Raw genomic sequence first — 27,818 nt, 5'->3', positions numbered from 1 at the left:
AAACGCTCAATGACCTAACCAAGAAATCTGGTCTTTAACAGAAATCATCCTCTGTAACGATATGTTCCCGGTTATGCATGCATTGTTTCCTTGTTGAATTTCATATTAATGACTGGAATGCATCTCACAAAACATTTTCTTTTCCAATTTGATAACAATTATATATTCAATCAATTCTTCGATCTCTTAACTGTCTAGATAACGGTAGTCATTTGTTTTTCTTTTTCGATATGAATTTACAGCGAAATGAATTAACATTAGCAAATTACTCTCATCTGCTAATATTCCAGTTCACTAATGGATTAGGTTGATGAAACTTTTGGCTATATTTAGGTGTTTCTGCTGAAGTTCTTACTGTATTTTATTTCCAAGCGTTCGGATTTCTGTATTTTGGTTTGCTTTTAAAACTGCTCTGCTGTGGTTTAATCATTTCTTTACGGCCCTTTTCTTCTCTGTCGTTACTGGATTTTACAGAATCTCTTTTGGCTGCATCTTTCGTACTAATTTTAGTCCTCTTTTTAATTCCTGGTGGGTCTCTTGAGGGCGATAACTTTGCATTCTTTTGTCTCTTAGATTTCAGATTGACATTTACATCGACGGTTTTCTGTTCTGGTGCAAGTGTAAATTCTTCCTCCTTGTCTTTTTCTGGTAGATACTCCAAAGCATCTTTGTACTCTTCGGTGTCTGAATTCTCCTCTCGGTCATTAACGTTATTTGTACTCGCAGACTTTCCTTGGGATTTTGACTTCGCGCCTCCCTCTTTATCGAGCATGACATCTTTAGAATCAACCTTAATGGAGTAATTAAGGCTATCGCCGGGGACATTTTGTTCATCTGCATCACGTAAACGTTGAATGTTGATTTCTGTTTCAACCGGAAGGTCATTTACGGTAGTGGCATGATCTGTTGATTCCACAAAATCTTCTTCTGAGGAAGGATTAACCGGTTTCTGAACCCTGTCTTTGTCAGTTTTTATTTCATTAGTTTTCGACATTTCATCGTTGTTTTTCTCAGATGCATCGTCATTGTAAATCATGACTGTTTGTGTCTGTAAATCGTGGATGACATCAACATCTTCCGTGATGTAAGAATTTCGCTCTTTTGCAGAATGATTCATGGCAGTATTGTCTATAATCCCATTAGAAATGTTGCCGCATTCATCAGTAGATATGATACCCGGAACATCTGTTATTTGTCCCTTGTGATCATTTGTGATTGTATCGTGAATGGTATCCTTGTCTTTAGACATATCCTTCTTATCCTGTGAGAAATCTTCAGTACCTACAGATTTTAATGCGTCATTGTTCGTATCTTTTATCTCACTTTTGTCTATGATTTCCTCTGTTCTGAAAGGTTCATCTGTTGATATTACAGAAACTGATTCCAAAGAAGGACCACGAGGCCTCCGGTTGGGAACAATGTTGTCAGATATTACCTCATTATTATCCTTTGTACTGTCTTCATGCTCAGTTGATTTGGATGTCGGTACAATATTGTTCCAGTTTTTCATATCATCCGACTCATCAGCGTTATTTTCAGAGTCGTTAGGAACAACAAATATTGTTTTGGCTTCATCTACAGACACCGCTGCATCTTGTTCCAAAGAGGGTATTGTATCCTGATTTTGACACATTGCCTCAGCTGTTTCCATTTTTCTATCCAGAGCAGAATTTAGAAATTGCAATGCTGTTTTGTCCAAATCTTCGTTTTCTACTTCATCAGTGTTTTCTTTTCCTGATATGTAGCCATTCTGTTTCGGTTCCATTGAGGTTTTGCCAATAACTGCGTTTTCTGTAATATCTTTACTTTTCTCTTGCTTCGTGATTTCTTTACTTGACAACGGGGCACTTCGATCCAGGGGAATGTCATTTTTAATCGGATACAATTGGTTCACTTCAGCTTTCTCGTTTTTCTTATCGTAATTCTGTAACACTGGTGACGATGGGTTTATGCGTTCTTTTTCTTTCTTGTCGATTGACGACGTGTCTGGAATCATTAACGACGGTGTCAGTTCCAATGGTTCATTAGTTGCAATTTCAAAATTGCTACCAGACTTCAGGTCAGTGGACGCCATTTGATCGGTATCTATTGTGCCTGTGATGTCTTTTCCTGATGTAGAAGGAGTAATGTTAATTCCAGAGATTTCATCTGTTGATATTGAAGCTACAAGTTCCACAGTGGGATTAATATTTTCATGATTATGATCCTTGTCTGCATTTATGTTTTCTTCATTATCCTGTGACACATAGCTTGCATCAACAGCTTCCGGAACTACGTTATCTATATCTTTGTTTTCCACTACTCCTGATGTTTCATTAGTTGATATCACAGGATTGTGATTTTCATTTTCAGTTTGATTGAAAACAAGGTCGTGAGATAACACTTCCTCGTTTTCCTTTGTGATGTTGGTATTCTCTAATGAATCGGATATAATGTTGCATTCTTCTCCATTGGAAACCTCAACTATATCTGATTCGTGTAAAGTTTCTTCATTGTTATCGCTTTTCACATCAACAGACTCATCGACGTCTTTTTCGGAGTCGCCTGGAAGAATTGTAAGAGATTTAGCTGCATCTTCAACATGTTCCTTTGTTGTATTATGTATATCCTGGTTGTTAGTTTTGTCCTCATCTGCTTCCTCATTTATGTGCTGTGATGCATAGGATTTTTCGAAATCTTCCGTTTCCGCAAACTCTGTGTTTTCCTTTTCTCCCAAGATTCCATTTGCTGACATCACATTATCTAATTCGAACGACTCATCCTTGAGACTCTTGTTGAGAACATTGTCGTTGACTATTTCTCTTTTGGTACCATCTGTCATATCCGCATCCTGTATCGTCTCCAATAAAGTTTTATCAAGGCCCGCATTTTCTGTGATATTCCCTGTTTCCTCTGGTCCTGTGTTTTCGCTATTTGTCATCTGAACACTTTGATCCAGCGCGGTATCATCTGTAAAGCTGTTTGAAATATTTTCATCCGTTTTTTCATCCTTGTTATCGTTATTCGCTTGCTCCGTTGTAATCGTAGTGTTCATGTCAGACTTCATATCAGCGGACGCCACTTCATCTATCTCCATTGTGCCTGTGATGTCTTCTCCCGGGGAAATCGGAGCAACATTGAGTCTAGGTCCTTCATTTGTTGTTGCCAAAGCTGAAATTTCCAACACAGGATTAACTCTATCATGATTATTCTCCTTATCTTCAATTTTGTCTACTGTGTTTTCCTGTGAGACATCGCCGATATCAACATCATCCGGAACTACTTTGTCTATGTCTTTGTTTTCGGTGTTATCTATGTTTTCCACTTCTCCGGATGTTTCATTAGTTGATATCACAGAAGCGGATTCCACAGAAAAAATCGGTAGGTTCTGGTTGAAAACAAGGTCGTGAGATAACACTTCCTCGTTTTCCTTTCTGATGTCGGTATTCTCTGATGAATCGGATATAATGTTGCATTCCTCTCCAGTGGAAACGTCAACTATATCTGATTCGTGTAAAGTTTCTTCATTGTTATCGCTTATCACATCAACAGACTCATCGACGTCTTTTTCGGAGTCGCTTTGAAGAATTGTAAGAGATTTGGCTTCATCTTCAGGTGCTGAATCAACTTTTTCCTCTGTTGTAATTTGTATATTCTGGTTGTAAGTTGTGTCCTCAGCTGCTTCCTCATTTATGTGCTGTGATGCATAGGATTTTTCTAAATCTTCCGTTTCCGCAAACTCTGTGTTTTCCTTTTCTCCCGAGATTCCATTTGCTGACATCACATTATCTAATTCGAACGACTCATCCTTGAGACTCTTGTTGAGAACATTGTCGTTGACTATTTCTCTTTTGGTACCATCTGTCATATCCACATCCTGTATCGTCTCCAATAAAGTTTTATCAAGGCCCACATTTTCTGTGATATTCCCTGTTTCCTCTGGTCCTGTGCTTTCGCTATTTGTCATCAGAACACTTTGATCCAGCGCGGTATCAACTGTAAAGTTATTCGAACTATTTTCATCCATTTTTTCATCCTTGTCATCGTTATTTACTAGATCCGTTGTTGATGAGCCGATTTGTTCTTTTCCAGATAACTCGTTTCCGTCGATTAAGTATGCTTCTGGTATCGTCAACGACGGCGCTAGTTCAAATTTCCCATCGCTTGTAACCACAGTATTCATGTCAGACTTCAGATCAGCGGACACCATTTGATCGATCTCTATTGTGCCTGAATCAACATTGATTCCAGAAGCTTTATCTGTAGATATCGGAACTGCAAGTCCCAAAGTAAGATTCGTTATTTCAGGGTTGTGATCTTCGTTTTCAATTTGGCCCTCATTTTTTTCTTGGGACACATTGTTACTTTCAACTGGATCCAATACTTCTTTATCCATATCTTTGTTTTCGGTGTTATCTTTGTTTCCTACTTCTCCGGACGTTTCACTAGTTGATATCACAGAAGCGGATTCCACATAAAAATCCGGTAGGCTTTGGTTGAAAACAAGGTGGTGGGATAAAACTTCTTCGTTTTCCTTTGTGATGTCGACATTCTCTGATGAATCGGATATGATTTTGCATTCTTCTCCAGGGGAAACCTCAACCACATCTGATTCGTGTATAGTTTCTTCAATGGTATCGCTTTTCTCATCAACAGACTCATCGATGTCTTTTTCGGAGTCGCCTGGAAGAATGGTAAGAGATTTGGCTGCATGTTCAGGTACTGAATCAACTTGTTCCTTTGTGGTATTATCTGTATCCTGGTTGTTAGTTTTGTCCTCAACTGCTTCCTCATTTATGTGCTGTGATGCATTCGTCGGACTGAATGAGTGCCGAGTGGATTTTTCTAAATCTTCCGTTTCCGCAAACTCTGTGTTTTCCTTTTCTCCCGAGATTCCATTTGCTGACATCACATTATCTAATTCAAATGAATCATCCTTGAGACTCTTGTTGAGAACGTTGTCGTTGATTATTTCTTTTTGGGTACCATCTGTCATTTCTCCATCCTGTATCGTCTCCAATAAAGTTTTATCAAGGCCCGCATTTTCTGTGATATTCCCTGTTTCCTCTGGTCCTGTGCTTTCGTTACTTGTCATAAGAACACTTTGATCCAGCGCGGTATCAACTGTAAAGTTATTCAAACTATTTTCATCGGTTTTTTCATCCTTTTTATCGTAATCCACTCGCTCCGTAGTCGATGAGCTGATTTTTTCTTTTCCAGATAACTCGTTTCTGTCGATTAAGTTTGCTTCTGGTATCGTCAACGACGGCGCTAGTTCCAATTTCTCATCGCTTATAATCGCAGCCTTCATGTCAGGCTTCAGATCAGCGGACGCCATTTGATCGATCACTATTTTGCCTGTGCTGTCTTCTCCCAGGGAATTCGCAGCAACGTTGAGTCTAGGTCCTTCATTTGTTGTTGCCAAAGCTGAAATTTCCAACGTGGGATTCCCTCCATCGTGATTATTCTCCTTATCTTCAGTTGTGTCTTCTTTATTATCCTGTGAGACATCGCTGATATGAAAATCATCCGGAACTACTTTGTCTGTATCTTCGTTTTCGGTGTTATCTATGTTTTCCACTTCTCCGGACGTTTCACTAGTTGATATCACAGAAGCGGATTCCACAGAAAAATTCGGTAGGTTCTGGTTGAAAACAAGGTCGTGAGATAACACTTCCTCGTTTTCCTTTGTGATGTCGGCATTCTCTAATGAATCGGATATAATTTTGCATTCTTCTCCAGGGGAAACCTCAACTATATCTGATTCGTGTATGGTTTCTTCATTGTTATCGCTTTTCATATCAACAGACTCATCGACGTCTTTTTCGGAGTCGCTTGGAGGTATGGTAAGAGATTTGGCCGCATCTTCAGGTACTGAATCAATTTGTTTAAGTGTTGTATCATGTGTATCTTTACTGTGAGCATTGTCCTCAACTGCTTCATCGTTTTTGTGCTGTGTTACATCAGTGAGAGGTAAAGGCTGCAATGTTGTTGAGTTAAAACCGTTCGATATCACAGTACCTAGATCCAAAGAAGCACAATGCTGACTGGTGCGTAGAATGTTGTCTTTCATTATTTCCTTTTCGGTACCATTTGTCATATCCGCATCCTGTATCGTCTCCAATGACGTTTTGTCAAGGCCCACATTTGCTGTGATATTTCCTGTTTCCTCTGGTCCTGTGCTTTCGCTATTTGTCATCTGAACACTTTGATCCAGCGCGATATCAACAGTAAAGTTATTCAAACTATTTTCATCGGTTTTTTCATCCTTGTCATCGTTATTCCCTTTCTCCGTTGTTGATGAGCTGATTTGCTTTTTTTCAGATAACTCGTTTCTGTCGATTAAGTATGCCTCTGGTATCGTCAACGATGGTGCTAGTTCCAATTTCCCATCGCTTGTAATCGCAGTGTTCATGTAAGGCTTCATATCAGAGGACGCCATTTCATCGATTTCTACTGTGCCTGTGTTGTCTTCTCCCGGGATATTCGCAGCAACATTGAGTATAGGTCCTTCATTTGTTGTTGCCAAAGCTGTTATTTCCAACGCAGGATTCATTCTACCATGATTATTCTCTTTATTTTCAGTTGTGTCTACTGTATTATCCTGTGAAACATCGCTGATATGAAAATCATCCGGTACTGCTTTATCTGTATCTTCGTTTTCGGTGTTATCTATGTTTTCAACTTCTCCGGACGTTTCATTAGTTAATGTCACAGAAGCGGATTCCACGGAAAAATCCGATAGGCTTTGTTCGAAAACAAGGTCGTGAGATAACACTTCCTCGTTTTCCTTTGTGATGTCGGCATTCTCTAATGAATCGGATATAATTTTGCATTCTTCTCCAGGGGAAACCTCAGCTATATCTGATTCGTGTATAGTGTCTTCATTGTTATCGCTTTTCACATCAACAGACTTATCGATGTCTTTTTCGGAGTGGTTTGGAAGATTGGTAAGAGATTTAGCTGCATGTTCAGATGCTAAATCAACTTGCTCCGCATCCTGTATCGTCTCCAATGACGTTTTGTCAAGGCCCACATTTTCTGTGATATTTCCTGTTTCCTCTGGTCCTGTGCTTTCCCTATTTGTCATCAGAACACTTTGATCCAGCGCGATATCAACAGTAAAGTTATTTGAAATATTTTCATCGGTTTTGTCATCCTTGTCATCGTTATTCCCTTTCTCCGTTGTTAATGAGCTGATTTGTTCTTTTTCAGATAACTCATTTCTAACGATTAAGTATGCTTCTGGTATCGTCAACGATGGTGCTAGTTCCAATTTCTCATCGCTTGAAATTGCAACGTTCATGTTAGACTTCAGATCACCGGAGCCAATGAGATCGATCTCTATTGTGTCTGTGATGTCTTTTCCTGTTGATGCTGAAGCTGCGAGTTCCATAGTAGGATTCATTCTCTCATGACTACTATCTTCAACGTCAGTTCTGCCCACTTTATCATCCTCTGACACATCGCTACTATCAATAGGATCCAATACTTCCTTGTCTTCGTTTTCAGTTTTACCTATGTCTTCAACTTTTCCATATGGTTCATTTGTTGATGTCACAGAAGCAGACTCCACAAAAGAATCCAGTAGGTCTTCTTTGGGAACAATATCGTTTGATATTATCTCCTCGTTTTCCTTTGTGATTTGGTCATTCTTTATTGATTCTATTGATTCGGATATGACTTTAAATTGTTCTCCTGCAGAAACATCAATCACAGCTGATTCGAATGTGGTTCCATTATTGTTATCGTTTGTCACATTAACAGATTCAACGACACCTTTTTTAGAGTCACCAGGAAGAAGGGTTAGTGATCCGGCTGTATCTTCAGATACCGAAATAACTTGTTCAAGTGTTATATTGTATGTGTCTTTATTGTGAGCCTTGTCCTCAGCTGCTTCATCTCTTCTGTGCTGTGGTACATCGGTGAGAGACAAAGGCTGCAATGTTTCAAAACCTTCCGTTTCTACAAAATCTGGGTTTTCGTCTGAGATTAGATCGTTTGATCTCACAGTATCTAGATCCAAAGAAGCACCATGTAGACTCGTGTATAGTATGATGTCATTCTCTATTTTCGATTTGCTACCATATGTCGTGACACCATTCTGTATCGTCTCCAATGAAGTTTTGTCAAGGCCCGCATTTTCCGTGATATTCCCTGATTTCTCTGGTTCTATATTTTCGCTATTTGTCTTCAGAACACTCTGATCCAGCGCGGTATCAACTGTGAAATAACTTATATTATTGTCGTCAGCTGTTTCCTCCGTTTTATCGTTATCCTCTTTCTCCGTTGTTGATGAGCTGATTTGTTCTGTTTTAGAAACCTCGTTGCTGTCGATTAAGGATGCCTTCGGTATTATCATCTGCGATAGTAGTTCTAGATTCTCATCTCTTGTACTTGCAATATTGATGTCAGAAGTCAAATCAGCAGACGTAACCTGATCGATCCCTATATTTCCAGTGATGTCTTCTCTCGAAGATGTTGGAGCAACAGTAGCTCTGGAGGCTTCATCTGTTGATGCCGAAACAACGAGTTCCGCTGTAGAATTCATTCCCTCGATATTGTGATCTTTATCTTCAGTTCTTTCTCTATAATCCCCTGACACATCGCTGCTATCAACAGGCTCCAATACTTCTTTGTCGATATCTTTGTTTTCTGTGTTGTCTATGTTTTCCACTTTTCCACCTGATTCATCAGTTAATGTCACAGAAACGGAATCTGGTAGGTCTTGTTTAATTACAATGTCGTTGGATAACATTTCCGCGATTTTGCCAAGGCCCGCGCTTTCTGCGATATCCACTGTTTCATCTGGCCCTATATTTTCACTATTTGTCTTCGGAACATTTTGATCCAGCTTTAAAACTATTTGAAATATTTTCATCGGCTGTGTCATTTTTATTGTTGTTTACCTGTTGCTCAATTGTAAATGAGTTTATTTGTTCTTTTTCAGCTAAATCGTTTCTCTTGATGAAAGACGCCTCCGGTATTATCAATGGCGATGCTAGTTCCAATTTCTCATCGCTTGTAACTGATATATTGATGTCAGATTTCAGATCAGTGGACGCCATCTGATCGATCTCTGGTTTGCCTGAGGTAACATCAATTCCAGAAGCTTCATCTCTTGGTGCCAACGCTACGAGTTCCAAAATAGGATTTATGCTATCATGAGTATGATTTTCATCTTTAGTTCTGCCTTCTTTATTATCCTGTGACACATCGCTACTATCAACATGAACCAGTACGTCTTTGTCCATGTCTTTGTTTTCCATATTTTTAGTGTTTTGCTCGTTACCAGATGCTGCTGAAGTTGATATTTCCTTTTCTCCTTGTAATGATAAACATCCGGCGAACCTATCATTTTCAGGAGTAAGTTCAACTGATGCTGATGCAATCAGTTCCGAAGTGGAATCTGATAAATCTTGGTGAAAAATATTTCCATCATTAGTCTCATCTTTGCTCTCGTCCTTTATTTCGACGGGAACAATATGTGACGGAGAAAAAGTCTCGTTCGTTTCATTTTCAGTATAAGTATTAATGTCTTCGATGTCTTCATTATTGCTGCTATCTCCTGTCAGTCCGTTGAGTTTCAAGTGATCCTCTGGTTTTCCGAATTCTTCCCTTGGAGTTGTTTCATCGTCATGTACGGAAACGTAAACCACCTGAGACATTGCAGGCGTTATTTTGTCTTCTACGATTTCATTTTTTATATCATTATGGTCACTAACAAGCTTCATTTCTTCTTCGTTATTGTCCATAAGACCTATCTTTTTACTTTCTTCTTTTTTTGACAACGTCTTTTCTTCTAACAAAGATGACCCAGAAATGTCTCCTTCATCACTTTTGCCATCGTAAATCAGGTCTCTAGGTGTGTCATCTCCATCTTCGCCTTTGTCTGTGATACCATCTGTATTCATATGTGTCGACCCGGCATCGATATTTTCAGTAGAATCATTGAGTTCCTTCGCAGCTGACGTTTCCTTTTGACACACAGAGGCCATCATAATCAGTGACAAATCGAGTTCCTTCTGGATCGAGCTTATAGCTTCGCCTGTTGCATTTTTGTCGTCTTTTATCATATCATTGATCTCGGATTGTTCTGCACTCATTGTTTCTTCCGCGTCTGCTTTCTGTTCCGTAATCATTTCGTCCTTCGGTATGACAGACATCGATGACGGGTCGGATTCACATTGAATAGGAACATTTCCTTGTTCATCATCTTTGGGTGTCATTTGTGTCAATACTTCTGCATCCATTTCTATGTCAGCAACAGTGTCCTTAGTTTCTTTCTCGTTAGCGTCAAGCTTTTTAACAGAGGCAAGCAGTAACAAGCTAGGATCAGGTGAACTTCGAATTGAATCGGTATCATCTGTGTTTCTGTCATTTTTCTCATCTAGCGATGTGTTTTGGGCGTTACTGTCTGGTGTGACAATGTCATCTGAAAAAGGTAACTCTGTTGTTTCCTTTTCGGTAGACATCTCTGCAACTGAAGCTGAAGTATTCATTTCCAGTGTCGGATCTGTTAGACTTTCTTGTTTTCCTCCGTCACTAGGAGGAGACGGCTGTGTAACAACATCCACTTCTACTAAATCATTTCCTTCCGTTTCCTTGGAATGATCCGTCTTCGATCCTGCGATGGCTGCAATCATAACTTGATCTTGTGTACTAGTATTGTCAATTTTCTCATCCCTTTCGTTTAAGTATTCTGAATCCTCCACGTTATCCTGTTCTGATGACTCGGATTTGTCGTCAACAATGGAATCACTTTTCTTTATTGCACACGTTTCTCCGTTAGTAACAGAGGCCAATATTACAACAGGCCGGTCGGATGTACTTTCAATGGAAACTGAATCTTCATCGTTTTCCTCTTTTCTAGTGTCTTTTGGATCTTCGGGGGTCATTAGTGTATGATTTGTGACTTCTACGTCTGTGCCGGTAACAGAATCGTTTGTTTCTTTCACAGCTGTTTCATTTTCTGAAGCCGAAGATGCAACTATCAGGGGAGGGCCATTGATAATAGAATGAGAGTTACCTACACTATCGGAACTGATTTCGTTAGAGATGTCATCCTCGCTATTGTCTGTGATATTATCTGTATTCATATGTGGCGACACGGCATCGCTCTTTTCGGTAGAATCTTTGAGTTCCTGTTCTGTTGATGTTTCACTTTGACACATAGAAGCCATCACAATCAGTGACGCATCGAGTTCCTTCTGGTTCGAGATGACATCTTCGTTCACTGCTTCTTCCGCGTCTGATTTCCGTTCCGTAATCATTTCGTCCTTCGGTATGACAGACATCGATGACGGTTCGGATTCACATTGAATGGAACCACTTCCTTGTTCATCATCTTTGGGTGTCATTTGTGTCAATACTTCTGCATCCATTTCTATGTCAGCAACAGTGACCTTAGTTTCCTTTTCGTTAGCGTCAAGCTTTTTAACAGAGGCAAGCAGTAACAAGCTTGGATCAGGTGAACTTCGAATTGAATCGGTATCATGTGTGTTTCTGTCGTTGTTCTCCTCTAACGATGAGTGTTGGACTTTACCGTCTGGTGTGACAATGTCATCTGAAAAAGGTAACTCTGTTGTTTCGTTTTCGGTAGACATCTCTGCAACTGAAGCTGAAGTATTCATTTCCAGTGTTGGATCAGTTAGACTTTCATGTTTTCCTTCGTCACTAGGAGACGGCTGTGTAACAACATCCACTTGATCATTTTCTACTAAACCATTTCCTTCCGTTTCCTTGGATGAATCCGTCTTCGATCCTGCGATGGCTGCAATCATAACTTGATTTTGTGTACTGGTATTGTCAATTTTCTCATCCCTTTCGTTTAAGTATTCTGATTCATCCACTTTATCCTGTTCTGATGACTCGGATTTGTCGTCAACAATGGCATCACTTTTCTTTATTGCACACGTTTCTCCGTTAGTAACAGAGGCCACAATCACAACAGGTTGGTCGGATGTACTTTCAATGGAAACTGAATCTTCATCGTTTTCCTCTTTTCTAGTGTCTTTTTGATCTTCTTGGGCCATTTGTGTGTGATTTGTGATTTCTTCGTCTGTGCCGGTAACAGAATCGTTGGTTACTTTCACAGCTGCTTCATTTTCTGACGCAGAACATACAACTACCAGGGGAGGACCATTGATACTAGAATGAGAGTCACCTACACCATCGTGACTGATTTCGTTAGAGATATCCTCCTCGCCATTGTCTGTGATATTATCTGTATTCATATGTGTCGACACGGCATCGCTCTTTTCGGTAGAATCTTTGAGTTCCTGTACTGTTGATGTTTCACTTTGACACATAGAAGCCATCACAATCAGTGACGCATCGAGTTCCCTATGGTTCGAGCTAATATCTTCGTTCACTGCTTCTTCCGCGTCTGATTTCTGTTCCGTAATCATTTCGTCCTTCGGTATGACAGACATCAATGACGGGTCGGATTCACATTGAATGGAAACATTTCCCTGTTCATCATCTTTGGGTGTCATTTGTGTCAATAATTCTGCATCCATTTCTATGTCAGCAACAGTGTCCTTAGTTTCCTTTTCGTTAGCGTCAAGCTTTTTAACAGAGGCAAGCAGTAACAAGCTAGGATCAGGTGAACTTCGAATTGAATCGGTATCGACTGTGTTTCTGTCATTGTTCTCCTCTAACGATGTGTTTTGGGCGTTACCGTCTGGTGTGATAATGTCATCTGACAAAGGTAACTCTGTTGTTTCGTTTTCGGTAGACATCTCTGCAACTGAAGCTGAAGTATTCATTTCCAGTGTCTGATCAGTTAGACTTTCATGTTTTCCTTCGTCACTAGGAGACGGCTGTGTAACAACATCCACTTGATCATTTTCTACTAAACCATTTCCTTCCGTTTCCTTGGATGAATCCGTCTTCGATCCTGCGATGGCTGCAATCATAACTTGATTTTGTGTACTAGTATTGTCAATTTTCTCATCCCTTTCGTTTAAGTATTCTGATTCCTCCACTTTATCCTGTTCTGATGACTCGGATTTGTCGTCAACAATGGCATCACTTTTCTTTATTGCACACGTTTCTCCGTTAGTAACAGAGGCCACAATCACAACAGGTTGGTCGGATGTACTTTCAATGGAAACTGAATCTTCATCGTTTTCCTCTTTTCTAGTGTCTTTTTGATCTTCTTGGGCCATTTGTGTGTGATTTGTGATTTCTTCGTCTGTGCCGGTAACAGAATCGTTGGTTACTTTCACAGCTGCTTCATTTTCTGACGCAGAACATACAACTACCAGGGGAGGACCATTGATACTAGAATGAGAGTCACCTACACCATCGTGACTGATTTCGTTAGAGATATCCTCCTCGCCATTGTCTGTGATATTATCTGTATTCATATGTGTCGACACGGCATCGCTCTTTTCGGTAGAATCTTTGAGTTCCTGTACTGTTGATGTTTCACTTTGACACATAGAAGCCATCACAATCAGTGACGCATCGAGTTCCTTCTGGTTCGAGATGACATCTTCGTTCACTGCTTCTTCCGCGTCTGATTTCCGTTCCGTAATCATTTCGTCCTTCGGTATGACAGACATCGATGACGGGTCGGATTCACATTGAATGGAACCACTTCCTTGTTCATCATCTTTGGGTGTCATTTGTGTCAATACTTCTGCATCCATTTCTATGTCAGCAACAGTGTCCTTAGTTTCCTTTTCGTTAGCGTCAAGCTTTTTAACAGAGGCAAGCAGTAACAAGCTAGGATCCGGTGAACTACGAATTGAATCGGTATCGACTGTGTTTCTGTCGTTGTTCTCCTCTAACGATGTGTTTTGGGCTTTACCGTCTGGTGTGACAATGTCATCTGACAAAGGTAACTCTGTTGTTTCGTTTTCGGTAGACATCTCTGCAACTGAAGCTGAAGTATTCATTTCCAGTGTCTGATCAGTTAGACTTTCATGTTTTCCTTCGTCACTAGGAGACGGCTGTGTAACAACATCCACTTGATCATTTTCTACTAAACCATTTCCTTCCGTTTCCTTGGATGAATCCGTCTTCGATCCTGCGATGACTGCAATCATAACTTGATCTTGTGTACTACTATTGTCAATTTTCTCATCCCCTTCGTTCAAGTCTTCTGACTCCTCCACTTTATCCTGTTCTGATGACTTGTATTTGTCTTCAACAATGGCATCACTTTTCTTTATTGCACACGTTTCTCCGTTAGTAACAGAGGCCACAATCACAACAGGTTGGTCGGATGTACTTTCAATGGAAACTGAATCTTCACCGTTTTCCTCTTTTCTAGTGTCTTTTTGATCTTCGGGGGCCATTTGTGTATGATTTGTGACTTCTACGTCTGTGTCAGTAACAGATTCTTTGGTTTCCTTCACAGCTGCTTCTTGTTTTGAAGCAGAAGATACAACTATCAGGCTAGGGCCATTAATACTAGAATGAGAGTTTCCAACATCAGTTGTTTGTTCTTTTTCATCGACGTTAGATTTTGTTGACAATGTCTCTAAGTCATTCTCACTTAGGTAGTCAATTGTTGTATTGTCTTTGATATATTGGTCCGGTGCTGGGGTCACAATAATCAAACCATTAGAATTGTCTCTTTCCTCATTTCCCTGATTCGAAGTGTCCTCGGAGTTTCCATCGTTCGATGCACCTGTCTCCATGACCGCCATTTCTGTATCAACATTTGTCCCGTCCTCGTCGTCATCAGGTTCGACCTTCAACTTCTTGTGAATTCTTTGAAGAAATATACACGAGGTGATGCCGCTTAAGCACTGTATGATAAAGAACAGAAAAAAAAGATGTGTTTCAATAAGTTCTGATGTATTGTACGTCTGAGCTTTACTGAAATGTAAATATCTATCTAAGTGTTAAAATATTAAATACCTGTCTCATCTTTTCCATAGTGCTGCAAACAGATATTTCTATCATCACGTGATCAGCAAGTGATATTATCTACTGTATTTATAAAACTTTTTTTCAAAAATGTAACTAAAATGGGAAAAATAATGACGTCGAAAACAAAATTTATGAAGAAACAAAAACCTCACAGAAAAATATATTCTCTTTGTTGCAAGCTTCTGGTTTCTTTTTTAATTCAAGAATCTTAATAATATCTTGGCCGGTGGCCAGAAGATGCTTTGTCACTTTTAAACGGAAATTAATATCTTAATGTACATAATAATGTACTAGATCCAATTATCACATTTCATTTGATAATTACAAACCAGCCACCTACCTCTATTACAGCAATGGCCACGAGGACAGAAACCCATATCGGAACGTGGTCATTCAGCCAGTTTTGCATCTGAGTCAGACAGTCCGCCTGAAACAAAAATGGTGTTCTATTAAACAACATGCACTTAACCAATAGCTCCAGGTTAAGGATGTTTATTTTTACTTAATTTTAATGCTGATGGTATAAAAGCGTGATTTAATTAATTGGATTCATTGAGCATTTTATGAAAAGAAACGTGTCGCTTGAATTCCTCCTGACGTTGAATAATTCTACCTATCATGATAATTCCGGCGAGTTGGGATATACAGTATGTGTATAAGTCGACAGCTCTGTCAAATTTCTGTCTGAAAAAAACACAACAGTCGAAAGAACAGTTAATCTAGGATACAAAAAATGAAAAAATAGATAAAAGTTGGAAAATCAGTCTACCGTGAAGAGATTGTCGACTGTTTTTTCGATGATGCCTGTGACGTCATATACTACAAAGCAGCTAGAAGGGTACGATTCCACGTCTGTTCCGTACTCTGTGTAGTTTTCTATACCGCAGCACTCCAACTATAATCCAGCCGTAAAAAGATAACAGATCATTCCACATTGTTTCAACTAAAGTATAACCAATAGCAACATAAAGTTGACGTCAAATCACCATGATACAACTGTTGTGTAACAATTAGCAAAAAAGAGGGACAACACACCACTTTGATACAACTTTCATGTAAGAATTAGCCAAACAGAGGTGACAACACAGCACCTTGTTTAAACTTTTATGTAACAATTAGCAAAAAATAATTGACAACACATCACCTTGATACAACTGTAATGTTAGAATTAGCTTAAACAAAGTGACATCGCATCACCCTAATACAACTGTTATGTAACCATTAGCTAAAAGCGATATTACATCACATTAAAATACAACTTTTATGTAACAATTAGACAAATAAAGGTGACCCCACATCACCGTAAGGAAATTGAAATAAAGCAACATATTGATACCGGACTGGACTTACTATGTAGTGTTGTATAAGTGATGGTATACACATGGAGATCATAAGTATATGATAACTTAAATGTCATTAAATCATGTAAAGTCAATATACCAGGACTGACTTACCTCACTCTGAATCTTATACTGTGTGTCTGTATTCAGCCCGTCCCAAGACTCCACTATGACGCTAGGGATCTATTGAATAGTGGAAAAGCAAAAATAGAGGAAAGCAAAAATAACTATTCTATATAAAATACGGACAAAAGTTGCAACAATAAAAACAATGATTGGAACGTTCCTGTGCAAGGCTTCGCTCATTAACTGCAAACATTTTGGTTACTTATTCAAAAAATATTATCAGTGATCATTCATTTTGGTGGGGGTTTATTTTCGTGGATACCCTTAATCAACGAGTTTATATGATCACGAACAGCTGATTAGTATAAAGTATATATTGAGTTATATATATCCACGAACGTTTCTTTTTTCAAAAAGAGGGAAATTTAAGCCCGACGAAAAGATATGATTTTACAGTACTTTTGTTTAATATAGTAACTAATAGTTTAGCATGCATAGCAAGTCCCGATTTGATTTTTTACAATGTATTCGTTAATGATTGCGAAGGCAAATAAAATGTAACAAAATAATGCCTTTGAAATCGGTCATAGTTTCAACTTCTCAATCCCAATACCACTATTTTCTGCTTGCTCTTATCTAAAATTAATAACGAGATTCCCTAACAACTTAATAACAAATTATTTACGATTTTTCGGTATATCAGCTATCTTAAGCCAGCTTTAGTCGAAATTAGTTCCGTTCTTGTTGAATTTCCGATACAGTATGGAAAAGACCTACTAGTCACGGCTAGTATTGAACATTAAATCTTATTACCTGCGATTTTTCGGCATAAATAAAAAATATTAGTCCGAGTTCCAGGAACAGTAGGGTCAACATGAATCCGACATACTGAAAATGTAGGTATGGAAATGTTTACATACTAGACAGCATAGGGAAAAGAAATAATAGCATACTAGATATCGAGATAATAACATACCAGATAACACAGGGTACCGAGATAATAACATACTAGATAACACAGGGTACAGATATAATAACATACTAGATAACACAGGGTACCGAAATAATATCATACTAGTTAACACAGGGTACCGAAATAATAACATACTAGATAACACAGGGTACCGAAATAATATCATACTAGTTAACACAGGGTACCGAGATAATAACATACTAGATAACACAGGGTACCGAGATAATAACATACTAGTTAACAATGGGTACCGAAATAATAACATACCAGATAACACAGGGTACCGAAATAATAACATACTAGATAACACAGGGTACCGAAATAATAACATACTAGATAACACAGGGTACCGAGATAATAACATACTAGATAACACAGGGTACCGAGATAATAACATACTAGTTAACACAGGGTACCGATATAATAACATACTAAATAACACAGGGTACCGAAATAATAACATACCAGTTAACACAGGGTACCGAAATAATAACATACCAGTTAACACAGGGTACCGAAATAATAACATACTAGTTAACAATGGGTACCGAAATAATAACATACCGGATAACACAGGGTACCGAAATAATAAAATACTAGATTACACAGGGTACCGAAATAATAAAACACTACATTACACAGGGTACCGAAATAATAACATAACAGATAACACAGGGTACCGAAATAATAACATACTAGTTAACACAGGGTACCGAAATAATAACATACTAGATAACACAGGGTACCGAGAGAATAACATACTAGTTAACACAGGGTACCGAAATAATAAAATACTAGATTACACAGGGTGCCGAAATAATAACATACTAGATAACACAGGGTACCGAAATAATAACATACTAGTTAACAATGGGTACCGAAATAATAACATACTAGATAACACAGGGTACCGAGATACTATCATACTAGATAATACAGGGTACCGAGATAATAACATACCAGATAACACAGGGTACCGATATAATAACATACTAGTTAACAATGGGTACCGAAATAATAACATATCAGATAACACAGGGTACCGAAATAATAACATACTAGTTAACAATGGGTACCGAAATAATAACATACTAGATAACACAGGGTACCGATATAATAACATACTAGTTAACAATGGGTACCGAAATAATAACATACCAGATAACACAGGGTACCGAAATAATAACATATTAGTTAACAATGGGTACCGAAATAATAGCATACTATATAACACAGGGTACCGAAATAATAACATACTAGATAACAAAGGGTACCGAAATAATAAAATACTAGATAACACAGGGTACCGAGATAATAAAATACTAGATAACACAGGGTACCGAGATAATAAAATACCAGATAACACAGGGTACCGAGATAATAAAATACTAGATAACACAGGGTACCGAGATAATAACATACCAGATAACACAGGGTACCGAGATAATAACATACTAGATTACACGGGGTACCGAAATAATAACATACCAGATAACACAGGGTACCGAGATAATAACATACCAGATAACACAGGGTACCGAGATAATAACATACTAGATTACACAGGGTACCGAGATAATAACATACTAGATTACACGGGGTACCGAAATAATAAAGTACCAGATAACACAGGGTACCGATATAATGACATACTAGATAACACAGGGTACCGAAATAATATCATACTAGATAACACAGGGTACCGAAATAATATCATACTAGAAAACACAGGGTACCGAAATAATAAAGTACTAGATAACAAAGGGTACCGATATAATAACATACTAGATAACACAGGGTACCGATATAATAACATACCAGATAACACAGGGTACCGATATAATAACATACTAGATAACACAGGGTACCGAAATAATAAAGTACTAGATAACAAAGGGTACCGATATAATAAAATACTAGATTACACAGGGTACCGAAATAATAACATACCAGATAACACAGGGTACCGAAATAATAAAATACTAGATTACACAGGGTACCGAAATAATAACATACCAGATAACACAGGGTACCGAAATAATAACATACTAGATAACACAGGGTACCGAAATAATAACATACTAGATAACACAGGGTACCGAAATAATAACATACTAGATAACACAGGGTACCGAAATAATAACATACCAGATAACACAGGGTACCGAAATAATATCATTCTAGTTAACACAGGGTACCGAAATAATAAAATACTAGATTACACAGGGTACCGAAATAATAAAATACTAGATTACACAGGGTACCGAAATAATAAAATACTACATTACACAGGGTACCGAAATAATAACATACCAGATAACACAGGGTACCGAAATAATAACATACTAGTTAACACAGGGTACCGATATAATAACATACCAGATAACACAGGGTACCGAGAAAATAACATACTAGTTAACACAGGGTACCGAAATAATAACATACTAGATAACACGGGGTACCGATATAATAACATACTAGATAACACAGGGTACCGAAATAATAACATACCAGATAACACAGGGTACCGAGAAAATAACATACTAGTTAACACAGGGTACCGAAATAATAACATACTAGATAACACAGGGTACCGAAATAATAACATACTAGTTAACACAGGGTACCGAAATAATAAAATACTAGATTACACAGGGTACCGAAATAATAAAATACTAGATTACACAGGGTACCGAAATAATAACATACTAGATAACACAGGGTACCGAGATAATAACATACTAGATAACAAAGGGTACCGAAATAATAAAATACTAGATAACACTGGTTTCGTAGATAATGTCATCCTAGATATCTCAGGGTACCGAAATAATAAAATACTAGATAACACAGGGTACCGAGATAATGACATACTAGATAACACAGGGTACCGAAATAATAAAATACTAGATAACACAGGGTACCGAAATAATACAATACTAGATAACAAAGGGTACCGAAATAATAACATACTAGTTAACAATGGGTACCGAAATAATAGCATACTATATAACACAGGGTACCGAAATAATAACATACTAGATAACACAGGGTACCGAAATAATAACATACTAGATTACACAGGGTACCGAAATAATATCATACTAGTTAACACAGGGTACCGAAATAATAACATACTAGATAACACAGGGTACCGATATAATAACATACTAGTTAACAATAGGTACCGAAATAGTAGCATACTATATAACACAGGGTACCGAAATAATAACATACTAGATAACACAGGGTACCGATATAATAACATACTAGTTAACAATGGGTACCGAAATAATAGCATACTATATAACACAGGGTACCGAAATAATAGCATACTAGATAACACAGGGTACCGAAATAATAACATACTAGTTAACAATGGGTACCGAAATAATAGCATACTATATAACACAGGGTACCGAGATAATAACATACTAGATTACACAGGGTACCGAAATAATAAAATACTAGATTACACAGGGTACCGAAATAATAAAATACTACATTACACAGGGTACCGAAATAATAACATACCAGATAACACAGGGTACCGAAATAATAACATACTAGTTAACACAGGGTACCGATATAATAACATACCAGATAACACAGGGTACCGAGAAAATAACATACTAGTTAACACAGGGTACCGAAATAATAACATACTAGATAACACGGGGTACCGATATAATAACATACTAGATAACACAGGGTACCGAAATAATAACATACTAGATAACACAGGGTACCGAGAAAATAACATACTAGTTAACACAGGGTACCGAAATAATAACATACTAGATAACACAGGGTACCGAAATAATAACATACTAGTTAACACAGGGTACCGAAATAATAAAATACTAGATTACACAGGGTACCGAAATAATAAAATACTAGATTACACATGGTACCGAAATAATAAAATACTAGATAACACAGGGTACCGAGATAATAACATACTAGATAACAAAGGGTACCGAAATAATAAAATACTAGATAACACAGGGTACCGAGATAATAACATACTAGATAACACAGGGTACCGAAATAATAACATACTAGATAACAATGGGTACCGAAATAATAACATATTAGTTAACACAGGGTACCGAAATAATAAAATACTAGATTACACAGGGTACCGAAATAATAACATACCAGATAACACAGGGTACCGAGATAATAACATACTAGATTACACGGGGTACCGAAATAATAACATACCAGATAACACAGGGTACTGAGATAATAACATACTAGTTAACAATGGGTACCGAAATAATAGCATACTATATAACACAGGGTACCGAGATAATAACATACTAGATAACACAGGGTACCGAAATAATAACATACCAGATAACACAGGGTACCGAAATAATATCATACTAGTTAACAATGGGTACCGAAATAATAACATACTAGATAACAAAGGGTACCGAAATAATAAAATACTAGATAACACAGGGTACCGAGATAATAAAATACTAGATAACACAGGGTACCGAGATAATAACATACCAGATAACACAGGGTACCGAGATAATAACATACTAGATAACACAGGGTACCGAAATAATATCATACTAGATAACACAGGGTACCGAGATAATAACATACTAGATAACACAGGGTACCGAAATAATAAAATACTTGATAACACAGGGTACCGAAATAATAAAGTACTAGATAACACAGGGTACCGAAATAATATCATACTAGATAAGAAAGGGTACCGAGATAATAACATACTAGATAACACAGGGTACCGATATAATAACATACTAGATAACACAGGGTACCGAGATAATAACATACTAGATAACAAAGGGTACCGATATAATAACATACTAGATTACACAGGGTACCGAGATAATAACATACTAGATAACACAGGGTACCGAAATAATATCATACTAGATAACACAGGGTACCGAGATAATAACATACTAGATAACACAGGGTACCGAAATAATAAAATACTTGATAACACAGGGTACCGAAATAATAAAGTACTAGATAACACAGGGTACCGAAATAATATCATACTAGATAACAAAGGGTACCGAGATAATAACATACTAGATAACACAGGGTACCGAGATAATAACATACTAGATAACACAGGGTACCGATATAATAACATACTAGATTACACAGGGTACCGAAATAATAACATACTAGATAACAATGGGTACCGAGATAATAACATACCAGATAACACAGGGTACCGAGATAATAACATACTAGATAACACAGGGTACCGAGATAATAACATACTAGATAACACAGGGTACCGAAATAATAAAGTACTAGATAACAAAGGGTACCGATATAATAAAATACTAGATTACACAGGGTACCGAAATAATAAAATACTAGATAACACAGGGTACCGAGATAATAACATACTAGATAACACAGGGTACCGAAATAATAACATACTAGATAACACAGGGTACCGAGATAATAACATACTAGTTAACACAGGGTACCGAAATAATAACATACCAGATAACACAGGGTACCGAGATAATAACATACTAGATTACACGGGGTACCGAAATAATAAAATACTAGATAACACAGGGTACCGAGATAATAAAATACTAGATAACACAGGGTACCGAGATAATAACATACCAGATAACACAGGGTACCGAAATAATAAAATACTAGATAACACAGGGTACCGAAATAATAACATACCAGATAACACAGGGTACCGAAATAATAAAATACTAGATTACACAGGGTACCGAAATAATAAAATACTAGATAACACAGGGTACCGAAATAATAACATACTAGATTACACAGGGTACCGAAATAATAACATACTAGATAACACAGGGTACCGAAATAATAACATACTAGATAACACAGGGTACCGAGATAATAACATACTAGATTACACGGGGTACCGAAATAATAACATACTAGATAACACAGGGTAACGAAATAATAACATACCAGATAACACAGGGTACCGAAATAATAAAATACTAGATAACACAGGGTACCGATATAATAACATACTAGATAACACAGGGTAACGAAATAACCTACTAGACAAAACATGGTATAGATTGTACAAAAGACACACAAATGAATAGCACCTTATCACGGATAATGATATAAATAGTAACACATACTATGTCTATAATATAGCACATTCACAGGAATAATCACAGTAACATAACACATACATAGGCATAACATAACGCATGCCACTGTGCCTATAACATAACACATACACAGGCATAACATAACGCATGCCTATAACATAACACATACACAGGCATAACATAACGCATGCCACTGTGCCTATAACATAACACATACACAGGCATAACATAACGCATGCCACTGTGCCTATAACATAACACATACACAGGCATAACATAACGCATGCCACTGTGCCTATAACATAACACATACACAGGCATAACCAGGCTAACACAACGCACAACGCATGCCACTGTGCCTATAACATAACACATACACAGGCATAACATAACGCATGCCACTGTGCCTATAACATAACATCAGTGAGAGGCATATCATTACGCATGCCACTGTGCCTATAACATAACACATACACAGGCATAATATAACACATTCCACTGTGCATATAACATAACACATACACAGGCATAACATAACGCATGCCACTGTGCCTATAACATAACACATACACAGGCATAACATAACGCATGCCACTGTGCCTATAACATAACACATACACAGGCATAACATAACGCATGCCACTGTGCCTTTAACATAACACATACACAGGCATAACATAAGACATGGTACATGTAAATCACATAACACATTCACAGGATGCCGTATATATAACATAACATAAACACTTAGTACCCAATATTTTATATCATGAACTCATGGTATTATGATTTAACAATGACGATTTCTGTAGAAATTGATCGTAAATTCAATTCAAATCAACAGAAAAAATCCCAAAAAAGAGAAAAAAAGTTTCAGAGCATATATTTTAGCTGCTGTTTCTACTATGGACTCTAGTTTGTTTTATTTTAATTCCGTGGAATGGCTGTGTTTATATAGGAACAATCTGGGATAACCGTGAAACTCGTGCTTCAAGTTAAGTCTAGATATTCAAAATGATCTACTTTTCACTTAAATCATTGATTTTCCCATACAGTGCATTTGTGAATGCCTTTCTTGGGTATGCTCATATAATGATTACCCCCCAAATTGTAATATCAAACAGGTACCGTTCTCAAACAATATTACACAACAGGATATATCATTTCCACTCACCGTTTTTAGTATACATAGTCCCTTACAGAAACCAGCAGCACAGCCTATTCCTCCTATTTGTAGCACAATTATAATGGGTTAGCAAAATGATGGAAATGTATTGCTAATCAAATGATGAAAAGAATCCATGTTATAGACAGTGAAAAATTCTACACAATTCGCCATTGAATGAGGTAACTTTATTCTAGTGTGTTATCCTGCTGTTAAATTTCAATTTTTTACATAAAAAGGATGTCAATATTGATGTTGTTTCAGTATAAGTGTTAAGAAAACATTTAAATATGAAAATATGTGTGTCAGACTGTATCACACTTACCTATAACGAGTATCACAATCCCAAGGCAAAAGCTGGTCAAAGTTACTACCTGCAATTAAACAACATATACCGTCAAAATTATCCACTAACCCAATGTAAAAATATACCATCGGTTGTGTGTAATTATATAAGGGATAAACTAGTACACAGGTTCGGATTCTTATCAATCAATCAATCGTAAAGGAAACAAATAAAAATGTAAAGTTTCTATTTCTGAAACGTTATAAAGTTGTAATTGTTTAAATCTGAGTGGAGAGTTTCTCAACCCTTCGGATAAAACCTAGATATCTGATACAACAGTACAGCGTAACAGAAAAATGTACACCCACAGAATGTCAGTCATATATATATCACAATTTAACATGAATTGTCCAATTAAATATTAACTAAGTAAGCAAAGTCTAAAAAATCAAAGGTGGCCAGTTGTATTTAATGGTAAGTAAGTAAGCAAAGACTAAACTAATCAAATGAGGTCAGTCGTAAACTGGGAAAGGGAAATCCCAAAGGGAAAAATCTTCCAAGCATCTTTCGAGTTGTGACCTATGTTAATAGAAGAGCACGTCAGAGCCTTGGGTTTCACCACTCTTTTTATCATCGGACAAAGCATCCTTATCCTACATACATGAATGGTAAAAAGCCTTGTAGTACATCGTGATTCTGTGGTAGCCAGAAGTTTTTGTTTTTTGAGAATTTTAATATACGAAATAATGTTATTATAAGTTATATTAACAGCAACAGATTAAGAAATGTACATACGTTACCATACAGAAAAATTGCATTAACAAAAACTATTCACCACACGACACTTATCGTAAACTTCAATCTTATGTAAAATGGAAAACAATATTATAACTCATATATAATATAAAATGTATGATATTGTTAATATATATTATATGTTTATATAATGATGTATATATGTGTGCCATATATGAATTCATTGGCATTAGGAATAAAATATACATCTAAAAAGCGATCACAGCATTATCCAACATATATATATATATATATTTGTAAAGACAGACCGGTTGCCTGGGGTAATATACTTACATGTGTACCAGATATGAATTCATTAGCATTAGGAATGGTAGCCAGGGTCCAGGTCACAAACCCAACAAGTCCTAGACCTAGACACTGTAACGAACAAGAAATCAAAATCACGAGTTCACAGTATTACCCAACATACTTTCAAAACAGAGCCATCTCATTTATTTTGTCAGTTTTGAGATATGGACTTCAAATTTTGAACAAAACTTTCGTAGTAGAAGTTCTAGATAAATTTTGATCTTGGATATGACTGTACATTAATGGGTCTGAGACTGAAGCTGTTGAGTCAGTTGTGATATAATCTCTAAAATTCTTCACCTATTTATTAAATGTTTATCCATTCATTATTTTTGTAACTTGTTGCTGTTTTCAATTAATTACACACATACACAATTAAAAACAAATTTGTGTAAAAGCCATATACTTACCAGAAATAAGAAATTAAAAATCAGAAAGAGAACTTGTCTCGATGAACATTTAGCCATTTTGTGAACGATGAATTCCGCGTGAAGGTCACAGAAGACAGCACGTTTTATTTCCCATTATCGAATCGTCTTCCAAGAGAGAAAAAAGCTAAAAAGTGTATTTCCGTAATAGATAGATGTAGACCTTTGTTTCTGTCGTACCTAGGCTTCACGGTTTTATATAGTGATGGGGACTTTAGTTTATATTTAGTGTTTTAATAGGTAAAACAAACATAGCGGGCGGGTACCAGAGAGTCAGAACCGTTAATTAGGGAGATAATGTAGCGATGGACTGTTGGATTAATGGGGTCGGTATATATAAACGGCAGTATCTATTGGTGATAGTTAGTCATCTTCATTGTATGTTTACACGCTTAAAATAATATATATATATATTTTAATACAACAACTTAAATACTTACAATTTCGACAATTAATAAAATATCTACATATAAGCGTTATATACTAGTTTACAACATATTATTACTAAGTTTATGTTTTCTTATGATAAAAATTATTGTACTTAAATTAATATGCCTTCATAGGATAAAAAAATAGATTTTAACAATACGATACAAGTATGGTTAAATTGTACACGACAAGTGTACTGGTGATGTCTATACATGATAAGGAAGGCTGATACGATATATATAACTATAATAGTCTTTACAGCTGAGTTATAACAGCGTAAAATGCAGGAATTTCAGTTATTAGAAGAAAGTCTGAAACAAATATTGAAACAATTAAAAGTCGTGTAAGATTCTGAAAATGTTAATATGTAACTATATTTACTTCAGTCATGTAAAAATCCAATTTTAAAATAGGGTTAGCGAAACTTTTAGATATAGGTTAGCGGAACACTTAGAAAAAGGGTTAGCGGAACACTTCGAAATAGGAATAGCGACACACTTAGAAATAGGGTTAGCGGAACACTTAGAAATAGGGATAGCGGAACACTTCGAAATAGGAATAGCGACACACTTAGAAATAGGGTAGGCGGAAGACTTAGAAATAGGGATAGCGGAACACTTAGAAATAGGGATAGCGGAAGACTTAGAAATAGGGTAGGCGGAACACTTCGAAATAGGGTTAGCTGAACACTTCGAAATGGGGAAATAGCGTTAGCACACTTAGAAATAGGGTAGGCGGAACACTTAGAAATAGGGATAGCGGAAGACTTAGAAATAGGGATAGCGGAACACTTAGAAATAGGGATAGCGGAAGACTTAGAAATAGGGTAGGCGGAACACTTCGAAATAGGGTTAGCTGAACACTTCGAAATAGGGATAGCGACACACTTAGAAATAGGGTTAGCGGAACACTTAGAAATAGGGTAGGCGGAACACTTAGAAATAGGGATAGCGGAACACTTAGAAATAGGGATAGCGGAACACTTAGAAATAGGGATAGCGGAAGAGGACACACTTAGAAATAGGGTT

At 37.0% G+C, this 27,818-nt stretch overlaps 1 protein-coding gene across 1 annotated transcript; it reads right to left on the bottom strand.

Annotated features, from left to right (window-relative positions):
* Positions 1 to 361: 361 nt before the first annotated feature.
* Positions 362 to 26,400, bottom strand: LOC132557678 (extracellular matrix-binding protein ebh-like). Its single transcript, XM_060222197.1, has 10 exons — positions 26,344 to 26,400; positions 25,919 to 26,002; positions 24,869 to 24,917; positions 24,553 to 24,605; positions 17,088 to 17,162; positions 16,323 to 16,391; positions 15,638 to 15,763; positions 15,209 to 15,295; positions 8,889 to 14,744; positions 362 to 8,812 (listed from the first exon to the last, which is right to left on the bottom strand). Exons 1-10 carry the CDS (start codon positions 26,398 to 26,400, stop codon positions 362 to 364), a joined length of 14,907 nt encoding a protein of 4,968 aa, XP_060078180.1.
* Positions 26,401 to 27,818: the final 1,418 nt, after the last annotated feature.

Source organism: Ylistrum balloti, unplaced genomic scaffold, assembly GCF_031769215.1.
Source record: "Ylistrum balloti isolate Yb309-2 unplaced genomic scaffold, AGI_CSIRO_Ybal_v1 Utg370706, whole genome shotgun sequence".
Taxonomy (NCBI): Eukaryota; Metazoa; Mollusca; class Bivalvia; order Pectinida; family Pectinidae; genus Ylistrum; species Ylistrum balloti.
This window is presented reverse-complemented; position numbering and strand designations above follow the sequence as displayed.